We start from the raw sequence: 15631 nt of genomic DNA on the forward strand, positions 1-15631 counted from the left end.
ATATAATTGTAAGCATCACATGAAATTATAACTATTAAAAAAATAATATACACTATAAATTTCTGGGTAATCCCACATTGTGTACAAGAAACTCTCTAAGCAGTCAGTGATCATCTAGCAACTTGAGAGAGGCAGAAGTTAACAAGTTTAGTTAGACTCAGACTACGTTTCTTAAAATAATTAAATAACTTCCAGTTACGAGGTCACACACGAAGGTGATTTCTCATTTCCAGAAAATTATGCCACAGTGTTTTAGAGATTAATATCTTACAAAAGGTAACTTCATTGGAGTAGCAAGTAGAACTAATTAACTACACAGAAGACCGTCAATTACTCAGGGAATCTAAATAAAGTTGTGATTCTCAAAGTAATACAGGAAAAAAAAGCTACTTAATTAACGGGTGAGGAGTAAGGCGACTTTCTAAGTAACATCAGGTAACGTGGGATGAAGTCAGAAGTATTTATTTTGTAGCGACTTAGCGGGTGTAATCTGGGTGGATGAGATGGCCAGGGAACTTGTGATGCAGTTGTATTGTGGATGTCTTCAACCTCCGTAGCCACAGCAGAAGTTAAACTGATAAGTGATTTTTAACAGGTAGAATCAGGTAACCTCGGCATGCAAGGTAATGAGAGAGATTTAACAAGTCAAGTCAGCTAGCGAGCCTCCGGTACTCAGCGAGAAGTGTGACCTACCGGCTGCTGTCATGAGACAGGATCCTTGGATGGGAGTGGATACTGTGAGGTAGTGAAAGTGTTCATAGTGAAGAAGGAAGGTCCGTTCTCTTGGTCAGGTGGTTTCTTTCTCACTGACTTGGAAGATCCGTCACAGGAGAAGGCGAACTTGAGTTCCTTGCTCATTTCTGTCCAAACTGAAGCCTGGGGAAAGTAAATTGGTAAGTGTTTGTTGGATGTTTGTATTGTCGGAATATCCAGGAGGAGGACTACGGACATAATGCAAAGTTATTCTTTTTTTTTACTTTCTAGAAAGTTGTTAGGTCAAGTGTGCTTCAGCCGGACTTTTGTTATAGGCTAAAAATTATTACAATAAAACTCGAGCACTTGCATTTCATTAATGTGCTTTTGATATTAACAAAAGAAAAAAGTCACAACACTTGCTTAGGTTCGTCATTGCGTATTAAGGTTTTAACTAAAATTTTATGTTAATTCATAAAGATATTTCTTTAAAATAACATTAGGAACATCTATAATTTCATTTCTGTAATAGTGCGAGCTGCACTGTGACAACTTCTTAATATGAACAAGAGATAAGCTTTCAAAAACTGGTGGCAGTAAATACATATAATGTTACGTCCGGAGATTTAACTCAGTTTGTCCTCTAAGAGCATTGTAAAGAAGGATCGAAATATTCAGTTTTTGTAGTTTTTCCGAACTTAGGGATTAGTTTTAGGCGATTTATAAATGCGCATTAACGTTTTTGATGCTATAATTAATTTATCATCAGCCTGAAAGAAATGATCATTGGTATAAGACTATACTGTGGATGTAGGCTTTAAAATTTACTTCTATGAGGCGTAGCCATAGGAATTTGGAGTGACTGTGAGGTGCGACCGAATGAAATAGTAATCACTTATAGGTGTAAGAAATGCATATAGTTAGGTGACACTGAGAGGTGCAGGAATTGCACTTAGGTGTCACTGAGAGGTGCAGGAATTGCACTTAGGTTTCACTGAGAGGTACAGCAACTGCACACAAGAATCACTGTTTTGTGCAGCAGTAGAACAGTCACTGTAAGATCTTCCTAATAGACTCACCTGAAGGTGAAACTTTATGTACAGCCAGAGGAGAATAAGTTACTGTGTTCGACTGTAGTGCAGGAGCGTCACTGCGAGGTAAAGATATAACATAGATTTGTCACTGTAGATACAACTATAAGTTGGAGTACGAGTGAGATGCAGCAACAGAAGAGAGAAATACCTGAGTTATATCCCAGTAACTGAGTATTACTTCTTATTAACTTTTCTGTTCCTTCCTCCATCAAAAGCTGTCAGACTGACAGCTATAGTTCTACAAGGGATTGTTCACGTTCTGTTCACGGCAGTGCTGAACACGACATGTGATTATAATGAGTCTGACCATCAATGTGATCAATATGAGAAAATTTGATTCATCATTCTATAAGCTTACTTAATACAATGAATGTAACACTAAATTTCTACTATTTTTCTCAACCCGAAAGTGTCAAAGAAAACTGAAAACTCAGTATTTTCCTACTTTCTGGGGGTTAATTAAGATACTTACCCATATATACCTGATGGTCATTCAAATTTCATATTTTTATTTTTATTATAATTCTAATATTTATATAATGGTAGACTTAAAGCATTACTTAAGCAAACGACTGCGATTGTTTGTTGAGTTTGTTTGTGTCCAAGAGTGCTACGCAAAGTATTCCTGAATTCTAAGTGGTCCAGCCTTCACTTAAGTTGCTAAAAGGTAAGAAGCTGCCTGCCTGAGGAGACATTCTCTCTCACATTAGACACAACCTGGACTTGGTGTGTGTGTGTGTGTGTGTGTGTGTGTGTGTGACGACTGTGTCTCCTGACCTGCATTCTCGTAATATTTAGTGCAAGTGTTGATACTTGTCAGAGTGATATGCTTTAATTAAATTAATTAACTTACTCATTTATTCAGATGGGACCAGTTACTGAGGGAATTGTGGTACGGTTGGCCACACGGAAGTTGAGACGAATTAAGGCCGAGTACAACATATAGTAAATCTACGAAGTAGCAAACAGTGTTTAGTAATGAACGAAATCGTGTGCTGACACAAATAGTATTATAATCGAAGAGATGAATCGCAGATGACTTGCCATGATTAGTAGATGAGTTACTGTTTTATGGCTGTAATCTCAGTTCTGTAAGTTAAGGACTTTATGTTAATTATATATGTGATATTTGCACAAAGAGGTGTAGTGTCTCTGTCTACAAACACTGAAATCTTTCTTTAATTGGTAAATTAGGGTTGAAAGTATTCTTGACTGGTTACTTTAATGGCCCTCCAATAGTCTTAAGGCTTGACACCAAAGGAGAATAAATTAATTTTTTTTAGTAATGATTTGTTGGATGATTGTGTAATATTTCTATGTATTTATAGAAAAAATCTCTCTCTCTCTCTCTCTCTCTCTCTCTCTCTCTCTCTCTCTCTCTCTCTCTCTCTCTCTCTCTCTCTCTCTCTCTCTCTCTCTCTCTCTCTCTCTCTCTCTCTCTCTCAGAGGTAATAATGGTGATTAATACTGACAAGTATTAATCAATAATTAGCGCATTTAAGAAAGAGATATTTCGCCTAACAGTTGATTTTTTAATCTAATACAGAAAAAAGACAACTGAGCAAGTGGTGCTTAGACTGGAAGGTGCCGCAAGATGTGTGTGTGTGTGTGTACTCACCTTTTTGTACACACCTCTTTGTGGTTGCAGGGGTCGATTCATAGCTCTTGGTCCTGCCTCTTCGCAACTAGGTCCGCTCTCTCCCTGCTAGAAGAACTTTATCGTACCCCATCTTAAAGCTATGTATGACTTCTGCCTCCACTATTTTACTCTCCTTAAGGTTTACTATTCAAATAGTAGAAGTCTAAGAAATAAGATAGATGAGCTAAGATTACTTGAAAGCGCAAGTAATATAGATATTATTGCTATAACAGAGACCTGGTTCAACTTGAAAGATAGAGAAATGCCCTCTGAACGCAACATACAGGGTTATAAACTGTTCCATACTGATAGGGTCAACAGGAAGGGTGGTGGAGTGGCGATGTATGTCAGAGATAATTTAAATTGTTGTGTTCGACAAGATATAAGATTAGATATAAGATTAGAAGAATCTGTTTTGCTACAGTTTCTCGAGGGTCGTGGAAAGTTAATTTTGGGTGTGATTTATAGGCCCCCAAACCTTGATAGAGAGTGCAGTAAGCTGTTATGGGACGAAATTCATAAGGTATCAAGATATGAAATGTTGTGTTAATGGGAGATTTTAACTTTAGACAAATTGATTGGAACAATATGACAGGAAATCTTGAGTCTAGTGACTTTCTTGATACGGTTCAGGATTGCTTTTTAAAACAGTTTGTGACAGAACCAACTAGAGGAAACTATCTGCTTGACTTGGTTCTTGCCAACAAAGAATCACTAGTTAATAATCTTGAAGTTAATGATGAGCTTGGGGAAAGTGATCACAAATCACTTAGTTCCAATATACCATGGAGGTACCTGAATAACTGTAATTAAATCTCTGTCCCAGACTTTTTCATTTGGCTGATTTTATGGGACTGAAAAATTACCTGGGTGGGCTAAATTGGGATGTCATGACTATGGGTCAGGTAGGTGATCTTGGTTTCCAATATGACGTTTTTCAGAGCCCAGACAACTTTTGTTCTGAGTAGGGAAATTAGATCTAACAAAAATGATCCAAAAGAGAGACATAAACAAGCATATCAACAGAGGGGATGGGCAGTTAAGAAATCAATATATTCAATTAAAGAGAAATATAAAAAGGAATAAGAAAAGCAAAAAGGGATTACGAGGCTAAGGTCACAAGGGATTCAAAGACTAACCCAAAAGTGTTCTTTCAGGTATATAGAAGTAAGATTATTGACAAGATTGGCCCACTTAAGAGTAACTCTGGTCAGATCACTGACAGTGATGAGGATATGTGTGAAATTTTCAATTCTTACTTCCTCTCAGTTTTTATTCCGGAAGACAATAGCGAAATTCCAGAAAAAAATAGATTATGTAGAACAGGACGATAATAAACTATGCGCGATTGTGGTAACTAGTGACATGGTCCTCAGACAAATAGAGAAATTAAAAGCTAACAAATCCCCAGGTCCTGATGAACTGTTTGCAAGGGTGTTAAAGGAATGTAAAGAAAAACTTAGCATACCTTTGGTTAATCTTTTCAACATATCACTACAAACTGGCATAGTGCCTGACAAGTGGAAAAGGGCTGATGTAATACCTATTTACAAGGCAGGTGACAGGTCCTTAGCTTCGAACTACAGACCAATAAGCCTTACCTCCATAGTGGGAAAATTTATGGAATCAATAAGTGCCGAAGCCATTCCTACCCATCTCGAAAGGCATAAATTGATTAATGAATCACAGCACGGTTTTACAAAGGGTGTTCCTGTCTTACGAATTTATTAACTTTCTTCACTAAGGTGTTTGAGGAGGTAGAATATGACATTGTGTATATGGACTTCAGTAAGGCTTTCGATAGAGCTCCACATCAGAGGCTACTGAGGAAACTTAAGGCACACGGGATAGGAGAATTTTTTTCCTGGGTTGCGGCATGGTTGACAAATAGGCAGCAGAGAGTTTGCATAAATGGGGAGAAATCGGAATGGGGGCACGTCACAAGCGGTGTTCCGCAGGGGTCAGTGTTGGGCCCCTTGTTGTTCCCAATCTACATAAAAGAAATAGATGAGGGAAAAAATAGCGACATAAGCAAATTTGCCGATGACACCAAAATAGGCAGTCCAATTCATTCTAATGAGACAATAGTGCATTAGTGTTCGCAATAAAGCTAACAGAATCCTTGGCTTCATATCAAGAAATATAAATAATAGGAGTCCTCAGGTTGTTCTTCAACTCTATGTATCCTTGGTTAGGCCTCATTTAGATTATGCTGCGCAGTTTTGGTCACCTTATTACAGAATGGATATAAATGCACTGGAAAACGTACAAAGGAGGATGACAAAGTTGATCCCATGTATCAGAAATCTTCCCTATGAGGATAGACTGAAAGCCCTGAACCTGCACTCTCTAGAAATGCGTAGAATTAGGGGGGATATGATTGAGGTGTATAAATGGAAAACAGGAATTAATAAAGGGAATGCAAATGGCGTGCTAAAAATATCTAACATAGACAGGACTCGCCGCAATGGCCTTAAATTGGAAAAATTAAGATTCAGGAAGGATATAGGAAAGCACTGATTTGGCAATAGAGTTGTGGATGAGTGGAACAAACTCCCGAGTGTTGTGTAATTTTGAAAATAGGTTAGATAAATACATGAGTGGGTGTTGGTGGGTGTGAGTTGGACCTGACTAGCTTGTGCTACTAGGTCGGATGCAGTGCTCCTCCCTTAAGTGACGTGTCTGACCTCATTAGGTCAAGGCATTGGCTTAAGCCGGTACGAGAATTGGAGCTGCCTCGCATAGGCCAGTAGGCCTGTTGCAGTGTTCCTTCTTTCTTATGTTCATAAAGATTTTTATGATATGGGATGTTAGTGCTATCGGTCTATAGTTCTTTGCAATTGCTTTACTGCCCCCTTTGTGGAGTGGAGCTATGTCTGTTGTCTGTAGTGAGTGCAGGATGACCCCAGTGTCCATACTCCCTCTCCATGACAGGGGCTTCTTGCAGTTCTTGATGAACACAGAGTTCCATGAGTTTGCCTTTTCAAAGTCTTGTAGTGTTAGGATAATGTCCGAGATTTTTGAGATGACCAGATTTTGGGTCTCGTTCATAAAGATCTCATTTGGATTGTCGATTCTCAGTCTGTTCAGCGGTTCGCTGAACACTGAGTCGTATTTTGTCTCTAGTATCTCGCTCGTTTCTTGGCTGTCATCTAGACGGACGTCGTTGTATTTCATGAGGCGGTTGGCGGAATTCCGGTGTTGTACGCAGGTGTTGTTCAAATTATCTTTCTCACGTGCATTAATGTGTTCATTGAGACGTGTTTTGAAGTTTCTTCCCGTTTTATCTACGTGTTTTCTGTCACAGCCTCCGCATGGTACAGTGTAAACCCCTTCACTGGTCAGTAATTTAGTGCTGCCTGTCTGTCTTCTTAAAAATCGGGACTATTTTTGCTGTCTTCAACAACTCAGGTATTTGCCGTGTTTCCATAGACTGTTGTTGGAGCACACACAGTGCATCTGGGCCCTTTCTCAGAACCAAAGGAGAAACATTATCTGGGCTCACCACCTTCGAGGTATCTAGTTTCCCTACCAGTTTCTTTTCCTCTTCCTCAGTTATGTGCAATGTGTCCAGTACTTGTTGGTGCACTCTACCATCTCGATGTGTTGCAAGCCTCTCTGTCTCCACTGTGAATACCTCTCTGAATCGTGAGCTGAACTCTTCACTTACTTCGTGGTCTGTAGATGAATGGTTCAGAGAACCGACAAATTGATAAATTAGACACATGTGCAGCACTTGGGTATCTTTATTGATACCCAAGTGTTGCACATGTGTCTAATTTATCTACTTCGTGGTTATTCCCTTGGAGTTCACCACCTTCCTTACTTCCTCAGCCTAATTACGTGGTCCTCGAGTGTTGTCTTCCTCCATATGTTGCTGCATAACAACTTTGGGTCAGATTTGGCTTTTGATGCTTTGTCATTCTCGTATTGAAGCTGGGTCTCTCTGCTCATCCATGCATATTCATTTCTGGCGCTTCGGCTCAACTCCCTGTTTACTTGAGTTCTTTGCATTCTATACTTTTTTCATACACTAATACACTTGGCTTCGGCCTCTCAACACCTCTGGGTAATCTATGGGCTCACTTTGGTCTTCCCGTTATGTCATTTTTTAAAAGTTTGTCTTTTCCCATCCTTCTTATACTGCTTCACTCTCCATTGTTAACTCTACCATGTATTCACAACTTAGGACTAGGGACCTCTCTTGTATGCCATCCCCTATGTATGAACTGTTCAAGATGAGTAGGAGGCCCATCCTTGCTTGTTCGTCGTTCCCCCCTCTCTCTCTTTCTCTGAGTCTGTCTGTCTGTCTGTCTGTCTGTCTGTCTGTCTCTCTCTCTCTCTCTCTCTCTCTCTCTCTCTCTCTCTCTCTCTCTGGTAGTGTCCCTAACATGTTAGTACATGAAGTTTTCAAGTATCGCCTCCAGCATCTTGGCTCTCCATGTCTCTGGTCCCCCATGTGGCTTCACATTTTCCCAGTCATTCTCCTTATGGTTGAAATCCCCCGAAATGAGTAACTTTACCTTGTTCATTGGGACCCTTCTGGCCACCTCCTTTAGTGTGTCCACCAGCGCTCCCTTGCTCTCATCACATTCCTGATTTTGTCTCCTGTTGTTCATTGGCTTTTCGTACAGCCAACTGCTATCATTACTTTCGGACCCCCGGTTAGAATAGTTGGTATTATGTAATCATCCATTAAACCTCTGACTAGTCCTCCTATCTCCTCAAAACTTCTTTGGTTGTGATGAACAGTGCAACTCCTCTTCCTCTCTCTCAGTTCTTCCTGTCTTTTCTCAGGATCTGATATCCAGACAGGAAGATTGCACCTATTATCACCCCTGATAGCTTTGTCTCTGTGAGTGCTATGATATCCAGAGATTCTTTCTTGCCACTCCTCAGTCTTCTTTGTTATTCCATCTGCTTTGGTGTACCATACCTTTGGATTCCTTTCTAGAGATGTATTCTGGGAGAGGGAGGGGTTGGTGCAGGCTGATGGTGTGGTAGGCAGGTCTGTATATTATGGTAGGCTGCTGTTGCGGTGGTTTTCATGCTGTTGGGGGGGGGGGACTGCGGATGTGGAGTGTGAGTTGGTTTTGGTTGTGCTTAGTTGATGTGGGGTGGTAGGGGTTGAGGGGGTGCTGCAGATGCTTCTGATGGTGGCTGTGCTTCTTGTTACTCCCGAGGCTGCACTCTTGTCTGTCAGTACCTATTTGTACTGTCTCCCCTTCCTGCCTCTGGAGCCTTCTAACTCTTTTTCTCAGTTGTTCTCTTACTATTTGTGTTCTCTCACCATCAAGGTACACGTGTTGGTGTTTTGGGGAACCTTTTAACCACGGTTTCTGTTTCAGGATCTTATTTCATACTATTTCTGTCTTGACTGTCAATTTGATTGGGTGGTTCTTTTCCCTCCACCACCACATAGGTCTGAAAATTTGTCAGTTCGGTCATGTCCTTTCCTGTTATGAAGATGATGATCTCAATCTCTTTTTGCCTCCCCTTTTCTTTTTTCATCATAGGTCTTCCCTTCTGCCTCGTGGAGCTCATGAATAATAAGTGACCTCTACCTCACCTCATCCCATTTCATTTCCCTCCATGTCTCTTGGTCGGATTTAAGTATCTCTCTGGTTGTTTCCCGTACCGTCTTCCAGACGTACCAGTGACCTGATTTCGTTTTCTCCAGGAATCTTTTAAACTGATATGAGGAAAACATTGCACCATAACCGTCATATATAAATTTACCTTCTATGTAAGCCACACTTACCTCTGCTACTGTATTAGTGTGATGTAATAATAGGGGTTAAGAGTGGAATATGGAGAGAACTTATATTGTTGGATTTCCTAGTTTATTTTGCTTATATTTGTCTTAAATAACCTAAATTATTGCCCTCCTCGCCTAGAGCTTCCATTGATGCTGACTCTATATATGTATTTTTAACAGATTGTATCCTACTGTACCAATTATGATGTAATCCCCAGCATCCCTATCCCCATCACTTATTACTGAAACAACTTCTGCACAAGTTGGTCACTTCCTTACTTTAAATAACTCCTCGTGCCACAGGTTATCCTAGTAACACTTCGGAAATAGTTTACATCGTAATAAATTACTTTTACCTCGTTATAGTTCATTGACTAAATGAGAATTGAGAAAAAGTTTTATTTTTTTTTTGTTGCAAGTTTTTCGTAATAAATAAATCCCCGTGAAAGACTTTTGTCTATTCTATTTGGATGGTCAGAATGCACTCATGAAGGCAGAGGCACTCACGTGTTCCTCAGTAGCCAGTTTTCTTGATTTCCACACAAACTCGCAGACAGCAACGACAGAGGCGAGACCCATACCAGCGAGGAGCACCACGAAGACGCCACCTACGTTGTTCAGACCCAGTTCGTTCGCTTTCGAAGAACTCTTAGATTCATCGTCCTGCGAAGAGGGCGAGAACACTAAATCAGAAAGATGTGCCGTACAAACTTTAGTTGGGTTAAAACGATTTTTTTTTTACAAACTAAATCAGAGAAAGTGATTTGTTGAAAACGGGTTAGTTTTTTATATTAATAATTAAAATATTTGTTTCAGCTTCATTTTTAAATTGAATTTTTCTTAAATTATATAACAGATTAAAAAATCTCCTAAGTCTAGAATATACTAGCTAACAGAGATTTATTTACAGGACTTTTGCAAAACAAATAAAAAGAAAGGTATTTATCACTTTATGGGAAATGAGACAAGTTATGAAAAAGATTTGGGATGATAGATCAATAAAGGTTCTACTGTAATATTTGAGAAGTTCAAGACATTATGTAAGAGGGGAAGTTGAACCTGGTGAAAGAAGGAGACGAGGTTCAAGGGTCGTATACATTAAAGAACTCGCAACATCATCATGCTTATCATTCTATCATACACATTCTTTTAAGTTAACTTATGTTTAAATTAATGTGTAAAGAATACAACACCAGTTTAATATTAAGCGGGATTCAGCCGTTACAGAGACAACGACGTCCTTAAGTATGTTGGAAAGTGGTAAACTAATCTATACTTTCCTATCCCAGTACCTCATATCAGTTCCATACAGCTACTAGGCTCTCCTAGCCTCTAATAACATACTCTGTCATTGTAAACACCTCCCACTATCTGAAAGAACCTCTAACCATCCCAACCTGCAACATTAACCAACAACTTCTGTCAGATATTACAAAAATGAAAGTCTTCGGAATAAAAAAAGATTAGTATTCCCTAAGGGCTAACAAATAATAAGAAAGGTAAGATAAAACAAAAGAGGCGGAAGAGTATCAATAATATTCAGAAACAAATCTTAGAAACTCTAAACCTTTGGAAACTTGGAATTTCAAGGGTTATTTAGGTATAATGTTATGTTCGATGAAAATAACTGGTAATTAACTGGTAAATAACTGGTAATTAACTGGTAAATAACTGGTAATTAACTGGTAAATAACTGGTAATTAACCACCAAACAACAGAAGCCCGAAAAGGGAGTATGATCAAAATAAGAGGACAATGTTTCTCCTATAGGAAACAGTGGCAAAGCAAACAGAAAAAACCAACATGGAGAGTTAACAAAAGGAATCATTAATAAACAGTTATGTGGGACAATATGTGAAGGAAGGAACGAGAGTGAGAGGTAGGAATGAGTTACAATATGTGAAGGAAGGAACGAGAGTGAGAGGTAGGAATGAGTTACAAGAAGGAACGAGAGTGAGAGGTAGGAATGAGTTACAAGAAGGAACGAGAGTGAGAGGTAGGAATGAATTACAAGAAGGAACGAGAGTGAGAGGTAGGAATGAGTTACAAGAAGGAACGAGAGTGAGAGGTAGGAATGAGTTACAAGAAGGAACGAGAGTGAGAGGTAGGAATGAGTTACAAGAAGGAACGAGAGTGAGAGGTAGGAATGAGTTACAAGAAGGAACGAGAGTGAGAGGTAGGAATGAGTTACAAGAAGGAACGAGAGTGAGAGGTAGGAATGAGTTACAAGACCTCACTTGGTTTTCACTCAAAATAAATATGACTCAACTGAAGTTACTTCAGTGTCAGTAATTATGTGATCCTAACTTTTCAGTTCTTGATGTAAATGTGAATCAAGAAAGTGATTAACAGGAAACGAGATTACACAAAAGTGGACTGTAGAGGCGTCAGACACTTTCTGAGAGAAACGTAGTGGCGTCAGACACTTTCTGAGAGAAACGTAGAGGCGTCAGACACTTTCTGAGAGAAACGTAGAGGCGTCAGACACTTTCTGAGAGAAACGTAGAGGCGTCAGACACTTTCTGAGAGAAACGTAGAGGCGTCAGACACTTTCTGAGAGAAACGTAGAGGCGTCAGACACTTTCTGAGAGAAACGTAGAGGCGTCAGACACTTTCTGAGAGAAACGTAGTGGCGTCAGACACTTTCTGAGAGAAACGTAGAGGCGTCAGACACTTTCTGAGAGAAACGTAGTGGCGTCAGACACTTTCTGAGAGAAACGTAGAGGCGTCAGACACTTTCTGAGAGAAACGTAGTGGCGTCAGACACTTTCTGAGAGAAACGTAGAGGCGTCAGACACTTTCTGAGAGAAACGTAGAGGCGTCAGACACTTTCCGAGAGAAACGTAGAGGCGTCAGACACTTTCTGAGAGAAACGTAGAGGCGTCAGACACTTTCCGAGAGAAACGTAGAGGCGTCAGACACTTTCCGAGAGAAACGTAGAGGCGTCAGACACTTTCTGAGAGAAACGTAGTTGTAGAGGGAAATGGAAGGCGACGCTGTACTAGAAGAAGAGACGAAATAGTGCAAAATTGCAAAGAGAAAAAGCCAAGCTTTAAAAGAGCATTAAAATATAAGAAAAAAAAAACAATAATCCCTTGGTTTAATTAAACAAGAAAGTAAGTAATTGCTAGTAGGACATGAAGAAAAAATACAACAAATGAAAATGCAGAAAAGCTGGAAATAAGTAGGAGAACTATAAATAAATAAGCAAAAGTAAAGACAAAAGTAAGAAAAGAAAATGAATGTCAGCTTGTAAATACTATAATATCAAAGACCGGAACTGAACCAAATTTACTTCACATCATTCAAGGAAAAACACGACTTTAATGGAACAGATAATTATTTTTTTTTGTATATTTCTACCACATTTTTGCTCTTCGTATTTATGTCAACAGTGAGAGTTTAGGTTCTCTCAACCAACTGTTTTATGGTCAACAGTCTTTTGTATCAATAGTTTAGCCTAGCTATTATTTTCTCTTCCTTAGTTTTGGTAATTAAACAAGTAGATCGACTGAAGGAAAATAAATCCCGGGCCCTGGTGAACTTTTTTCAAGGGTTCTTAAGGAGTGCAAAATCGAACTTTGTGAACCATTAACTAACATTTTTAATATATCTCTTCAAACAGGTGTAGTGTCTGATATGTGGAAGATGGCTAATGTATTTCCTGTTTTTTAAATCAGGGGATAAGTCGTTACCGTCGAATTACCGCACAATAAGCTTGACCTCAGTTGTAATCAAATTACTAGAGTCAATTATAGCTGATATTATAAGAAGCCATATTGATAAGCATAATTTGAATAATGATACTCAGCATGGATTTATGAGGGGCCGTTCCTGCCTGATTAATTTACTAACTTTCTTCGGTAAAGCTTATGAGGCTGTTGATCATGGTAAAGAATTTATTTATTTATTTATTCAGATTTTAGTAAAGCTTCTGATAGAGCACCGTACGAGAGACTGTTAAAGAAAGTGGCAGCTCATGGTATTGAGGGAAAAGCGCTGTCATGGCTCACCAACAGGAAGCAGAGAGTCTGCATAAATGGGGTGAACTCTGAATGAGGATCAGTCACGAGTGGCGTTCCACAGGGATTAGTTTTGGGCCCATTGTTACTCATAATATACATTAATGAACTTGACGAGGGAATAACAGGTGATATGCGCAAATTCGCTGACGATACAAAAATAGGTAGGATTATTAATTCAGAGGAAGATGCCACCGTACTTCAAGAGGGTTTAGACCAGCTCATGTCATGGTCTGAAAAGTGGCAGATGCATTTCAGTGTGGACAAATGCAAAATCCTAGCTATTATTTTCTCTTCCTTAGTTTAGCCTAGCTATTATTTTCTCTTCCTTAGTTTAGCCTAGCTATTATTTTCTCTTCCTTTTTGGTGCCTTGTTTTTGTTTACATCCTATTTGTCCACCTTTTTTTATAGTGGATTATGTATCAGCAACATGATTATTTTTGTCTATTTTGTTACTTATACAAGATTACATGGTATATAGTCGTTGAAATCCCATGTTCAGATTTGCTAGTTCATCAAATGTTCAGTGGTTTATGATCATCAGTTCTTCTATAACAACTTCAGTGGTTCACAATTTTGTCTAATTTCTTAGAATTTTGCTTCAGTAATAACTGTGATGTGAAGATTTTCCAATACTCCTTTATAAACTTCAATATTGGTTTTTACATAAATGAAGTCAGAGTAACATTGATTTATCACTGGTCTCTGAGACGGCCTGTAAGGAAGATAAAATTCCCAGCGTGTCTAGGTAGGGTTAAAGCGAAGTAAATAGGATGATCCATTTTATTACCCTACAAATATGATAAAACCCGCCGTGTCTGGTGTTCTGTTCAGTGACTAGTCCGACATAACTGGATTTAAGTTACGCATAATTTAAAAAAAAACACACACATTATTATGAAGGAACTAATAGTGCTTGCATGGTGCTGGAAGACGACCTGGAAAATAAAGCAACAGAGTACAAGCAACTAGGAGACCATGGAGGATACAGCGTCTCCTCTACCTCACATCTCACTGCCTGACTCACCAAGAGTCTTTCTCTAAATTACTTAATTCATCAAACTAAATGGTACCAACCAGGGAATGCTAGAAATGATGGGTAATAGTGAATATTTGGGGGTCACAGAGAAGAAAAAATTAATTGTCCTTTTAAAATGGTGTTTCTTTGTAAAGAAAGAGTTGTGTAGTAGTTTACATATTATGCTTTCGTCTTTATATCCTTATACTCTCACCTCAGTATATTTTTATATAATGTAATTATACAGCAACCACTTGTGGGAGATTTTACATGAGGAATACGAAGACCCTGAATGTGAGAGACAGTATTCATCTTCATCGATATCCAGCTGCTGAGACGGAGATACTTAAGATAAGTTATCAGATCTCTGTTTAATTCCCTACAAGTGTTTTATTTTGTTTCGCTCCTGGACATAATGAGCTACGAGGCTGTGTGTTATTTCGGGGATAATCCTTGTCTTCTTCTCTTCTTCCGGAAAAGGGTACCTCTCGACTTTTTTTTTTTTATTTATTTTTTTGCTTGATGCTTCCTTGTCTCTCATCTGTCTTTGTCAGCATTTCAGTCTTCCTTCCTCCGTTTCTCTTTCCTATAAACCACGTCAAAAAATAGTGTAGGGTAGGGTTTGGTTGGCAGGGACGAGGGAGTGGGCTGAGCCCGTGCAGGTATTTATTTATTTATATATATACTTATTAATTTGAACATGATACATAGAAGTACAAGGAAATACAGTGGTTAAGTGTAACATGTTAAGTGTAACAGTTAACATTTAAGCACAAATAAGTATTTCGAAGACAGGTCATAAGGTCATTTACTGTGTTGCTGAGCATTCAGTAGAAGGAAGTATTCTGTTTGATAATGTAATTAAAAATAACAAAGTTTGATTGGGTCACAGGTTAAACATTTATGAGATACAATTATTCAGTATTTATTTGGTTGTGGATGAGAAAGTGATTTTTAAGAAGAGACTTGAATTTATAAACAGACAGTATTTCTTTTATATTCACAGGTAATGAATTCCAGATTTTAGGGCCTTTTATGTGCATTGAGTTTTTGCATAGTGTGGGATGGACACGAGGAATATTAAAGAGTGATCTGTGTCTTGTGTTATGGTCATGTGTTCTGTTGAGGTTGGTAAGGAGACGTTTGATGGGAGGATTTATATCTGAGTTAAGTATTCTATGTATGTAGTAGGTACAATAATAAGTATGGATGTTTTGTATTGTGAGTAGGTTTAGAGTTTTGAATATTGGTAGAGTGTGCTGCCTGTAGTGGGAATTTGTTATCATTCTGACTGCAGCCTTTTGTTGGGTAATTAATGGTCTGAGATGGTTTATTGTTGTTGAGCCCCATGCACAAACTCCATAGGTGAGATAGGGGTAAATAAGCGAGTGATATAGGACCAGGAA

At 38.8% G+C, this 15631-nt stretch overlaps 1 protein-coding gene across 1 annotated transcript in view; it reads right to left on the reverse strand.

The window, feature by feature from the left end:
* Positions 1-698: 698 nt before the first annotated feature.
* Positions 699-15631, reverse strand: part of LOC128693114 (glutamate receptor ionotropic, kainate 2-like) — a 769231-nt gene continuing 754298 nt past the window's right edge. The window contains exons 19-20 of the mRNA XM_070089531.1: positions 9692-9847; positions 699-876 (exon numbers count right to left, since the gene is read on the reverse strand). Coding sequence (XP_069945632.1) covers positions 703-876; positions 9692-9847 — 330 coding nt within the window. The 3' untranslated portion in view covers positions 699-702. The remainder of the gene's footprint in view (positions 877-9691; positions 9848-15631) is intronic.

Source organism: Cherax quadricarinatus, chromosome 28 (assembly GCF_038502225.1).
Source record: "Cherax quadricarinatus isolate ZL_2023a chromosome 28, ASM3850222v1, whole genome shotgun sequence".
Taxonomy (NCBI): Eukaryota; Metazoa; Arthropoda; class Malacostraca; order Decapoda; family Parastacidae; genus Cherax; species Cherax quadricarinatus.